General features: G+C 33.4%; 1 protein-coding gene across 1 annotated transcript; it reads left to right on the top strand.

Moving 5' to 3' along the window:
* The first annotated feature begins 346 nt into the window (after positions 1 to 346).
* On the top strand, positions 347 to 3261 carry LOC143560100 (26S proteasome non-ATPase regulatory subunit 14 homolog). The gene is made up of 6 exons (XM_077048482.1): positions 347 to 613; positions 711 to 888; positions 2199 to 2280; positions 2361 to 2537; positions 2631 to 2798; positions 2877 to 3261. Exons 1-6 carry the CDS (start codon positions 472 to 474, stop codon positions 3066 to 3068), a joined length of 939 nt encoding a protein of 312 aa, XP_076904597.1. The 5' UTR covers positions 347 to 471; the 3' UTR covers positions 3069 to 3261.
* Positions 3262 to 4479: the final 1218 nt, after the last annotated feature.

Raw genomic sequence — 4479 nt, forward strand, 5'->3', positions numbered from 1 at the left:
AACTCGTTTTGACTCACGAGCATTAGAGCTCAACTTGTGACTTCATTAGTCATTTTTTTCAAGCTTGAGCTCGCCTTATATCTTTATAATTTCAAACTTATTTGTAACTTAATATATGTTATTTAATATATTCATCATAATTTTATATCTAATAAATATTATTTTATATTTTATAAATATACTTCATGAGTTAAATAACATGTATATAAATAATAGGTAGCTTGAGCTCGACTTATAAAGCCCGATCTTGTTTATTAAATAAACTTACTTTAAGGCTTTAGTTCGGACACGAGTACATCTAAACTCATTTAAGTTATAGTTCAGTTCAAGCTTTTAACGAGCCGAATGTCGTGTTTACACCCCTCTTCTCTTTCTTTTACATTAAACACCCCCTTGTTCCTTTTTGGGGAGATCTTGTTTCTTGTTACCAAAGAAATTCAAACCACCTGTTGATCTATCTATCGGAAGGTAATGTCAGGTATGGAACGGCTACAGCGGATGTTCGGCGGAGCCGGTGGCGCGTTAGGCCACCCGCCGGTGGACTCACCGACACTCGACACATCCGAACAAGTCTACATCTCTTCTCTAGCTCTTCTCAAGATGCTTAAACACGGTAATTAATTACTTACTTAGCCAATTGTTTGTTTATTTACCTAATTAGAATTAGTTAGGGTTTGTTGAATAATTGATTGATTATTATTATTGTTTAGGGAGAGCGGGAGTGCCTATGGAAGTTATGGGATTGATGCTCGGGGAGTTTGTCGATGAGTATACCGTCCGCGTGGTCGATGTTTTCGCTATGCCGCAGAGTGGTACTGGTGTTAGTGTTGAGGCTGTTGATCATGTTTTCCAGACTAATATGCTTGATATGCTTAAGCAAACTGGGAGGTAGGTTTGTGAACTCTTTTTGCATTTGATTGTTTGTGTAAGTAGGCTTTTAATCGTATAATCTCGTTAGATTGAACTATTGGTTTTGTTTTATAATTGAAAGCTGGAACATTTTTTGGGATAACGCAAGATATATGAATGGGGATCCTTACATAGACTGCTCTTGATTAGATAGTAATTAAAAGCCCTAGCCTTTTGCGCCTAGGCCTATTTTTCAGGCGAGGCTCAATATATGCGCTTCTAGCTTCTAGGTGAGCGCTACAACATTGTCTATGCCAAGAACATCAGAAGATAAAATCCGAGCAAAAGAAATGCGAGGAGTGCTATTAAAACTTAGATCTAGGAGAGGTCAAAGGCATTATATTGATACATTTTGTTATTCAAGTTATGGAATTGCATTTGAATCTTGACTATTTTAGAACTTTTGGTACTGATTTAAGTGATTAGATTATATTTTATTTGAAGAATAGTATTATTTTTCATGTATATAATATATTTTAAATTTTTTATTTAAGTGCGCCTTTTTTTCTTTAGGCCCTCGTTTTTTTTGCGCCTTGTTCCTAGGCCCTAGACGAGGCCTATGCGTCTAGCGCATTTGATAACTATGCTTGATTATAACAGGAAACTTGTGTAAATGCTATGAACTATAAAGATGCTTCTGTTCTCTGCAAATTTGGTAATGTCTTGTTTCTTTGGCATTTTAGTTTGTTGCTAAGAGTTGTTTTTAGTCTTTTATGAAGATTTGAAATTTTGCAACTGTGGAGGAATATTGATCTTTGTCAGTGTCTCTATGGCTTTTGGATATGGGTGTTTACATTTATGAAATTTGAGTTGTTTTACGATCCATCAGGATGGATTGCAACAGATGTGTGCTTATATTAATTAGCTTTAGATTCTAGAGTGATCATTTTATTATATTGACACATTTCATTTACCATTATTCTGAAACTTTCTTGAGTGCATATGAGTTGGTATAGTTTATTTTGACAAAACCAGAAGAGTTATTTACATGTTAACATGATCATTTTTTGGTAGCACTTTCCTTGCGCGTTTATAACTTTTATAATCGTCAACGTGTAGGCATGTATGCACTTACCACGTGTCTGCACTTTATGAATGTTTCAGTACAGAAAGTTTTAAACTGTGGTTAAACCTTCCCGTTGTAAACATTTTGTCAGCTGCACAGGCTGTTAGCACTCTACTAGAAAGCATTAGTTGCACATTGCAGTTTTGTTTCTACTAGTTTATGCTGTATTTCACAGTGTTAATTATTTCCACTGGTTGACTGTTACCTTTGTTTGTCGCCACAGACCAGAGATGGTGGTCGGCTGGTACCATTCACATCCTGGATTTGGTTGTTGGTTATCTGGAGTCGACATCAACACACAACAGGTACGTCATAAGCTTCCTGTCATTTATTAAACTCTTGTTGGAAGTTAAAAATGTGACTTTATTGTTGAACCATATTGCAGAGTTTTGAAGCTCTGAATCAAAGAGCTGTTGCAGTGGTGGTTGATCCTATTCAGAGTGTTAAAGGGAAGGTTGTGATTGATGCGTTCCGCCTTATTAACCCGCAAACCATGATGCTGGGTCAAGAGCCACGCCAAACAACATCAAATCTTGGCCATCTTAATAAACCATCAATTCAAGTAAGTCATTGCCATATCTCAAATCATTGGGATTATTATTATTATTATTAGGATGTTTGTTTATTGATCTTTTCTTTAATCTTGTTTTTGTAGGCGCTGATTCACGGGCTGAACAGGCACTACTATTCAATAGCTATTAATTACAGGAAGAATGAACTTGAAGAGAAGATGCTATTGAACCTTCACAAGAAGAAGTGGACTGATGGATTAAAACTTGAACGGTTTGATACACATTCAAAAACCAATGAGCAGACTGTCCAGGTCAGCATTCTTTTCACATAATTCAAGTGGCCATGGTAAATGTTGTGTTATTGACAAAGTGGTTGTTAATGTTTACAGGAGATGCTGAGTCTAGCAATCAAGTATAACAAAGCGGTTCAGGAAGAAGATAAACTGTCTCCAGAGAAGCTAGCGATTGCAAATGTCGGAAGGCAGGATGCCAAGAAACATCTAGAAGAGCATGTTTCCAATCTCATGTCATCCAATATCATTCAGACATTAGGTACAATGCTCGACACAGTTTCTTTCTAGAGTTCTGAGCGTTTGTGTTTTGGTACATTGGGTGGCCATACTTTGTATGCGATTTAATATCCTTTTTATAAGACTCGTGGCATGATCTTGTTCAACATTAATGTCTTCTTTCGACGTGGCAAATGGTTTATTATCTGTAAAACGTTTTTGTAAAATTTCAAATTTTACATTCCAACGATGAATTGTAATCTCACTGTTTTGAGTGTTTGACCTTTACATTAGACTTTTCACTTGATGTAATACACTGATCATCAATTGCTAAACTTACACAATACAAAACTGTAACAAACAGTATGCAACCTCTACCATCATCAGTCTATACTCAATTTGACAACTGGAAGATGTTTACACACCAAAGCACTTAACATAAATTGTTCAAAAGAGCAGTTATAGTTCACATGCCCACATTATCCTTCAATCTAATCTTTGACTTCATTTTGTTTGGTTGGTATATTTCTTTGGCATTTGGATGGAATTGGAATTAATTCTATTGAAATTTAATGTATGGTTGGCACAATAGCACAAATTGTAGTTTAAATATATTCCATCATTCGTTGGAACGTAAGAATCCTTTATGACCCTAATTGAATTTTAACTCTCCAATAGGATGTTAGCCAATTACCAGAAATATCATATATTACCATCTTCATCCTTTAATTAATCTAATTCTATTTTTAATTTTAACAACCAAAAACAGTTCTGTTTTTTATTTGAACTAAATCCAATTCCATCAAATTTTAATTCCTTTCAAGATTTCAGTATCTTCTAAAATAATTTTACGAACTAAATGGCCTCTAAACGTTTTAGAAATATTTTTCGCAACAACTTGACAGTAGAATATCTACAACTAGGTATCCACATAGGATGCCAAGTATACAATTTCTATAAATAAATTATCCACCTAATAAATAATTTAATTAAACATTAACTCCTAGGTTAGAAAAGTATTCATAATGTATGATTATAATAACAATTTATTGAGTAATAAAAGAAATTGATTGTCTTCATTGTTATTTTTTTAAAATTTTGAAACTTTGTTATTTTTTTCATTTTGGATTTTGGGAAATTATATATAAACGTTTGGACTGGATGTATGGATGCTTGGATCGAAATGATGGTTTAAGTTACGAGGTTTGGATTTTATTGTTGTTTTATTAAACGTTCTAATAAATATTATAATTGTTACCTCTCATTGTTATATTCACATTTGTATCATTCTTTATGTTTTGTACTTATATGTTTTATAATTTCAATAAAAATAGTTTCTAAAACACATAACTTATGTTACAATATCTATATGTTTAATTAATATGTCTTTTGGTATAAGTTAGAAATGTGTGGTATAAGTTATAAATATGTGTTAAGTTGTAATTTTTCTTTGCTTGTCGTTGTATATTGAATTCTTTTAATT

This window comes from Bidens hawaiensis, unplaced genomic scaffold (genome assembly GCF_021521415.1).
Source record: "Bidens hawaiensis isolate Kalapana, Puna unplaced genomic scaffold, B.hawaiensis_p1.1 tig00020220_1, whole genome shotgun sequence".
NCBI classification, from domain to species: domain Eukaryota; kingdom Viridiplantae; phylum Streptophyta; class Magnoliopsida; order Asterales; family Asteraceae; genus Bidens; species Bidens hawaiensis.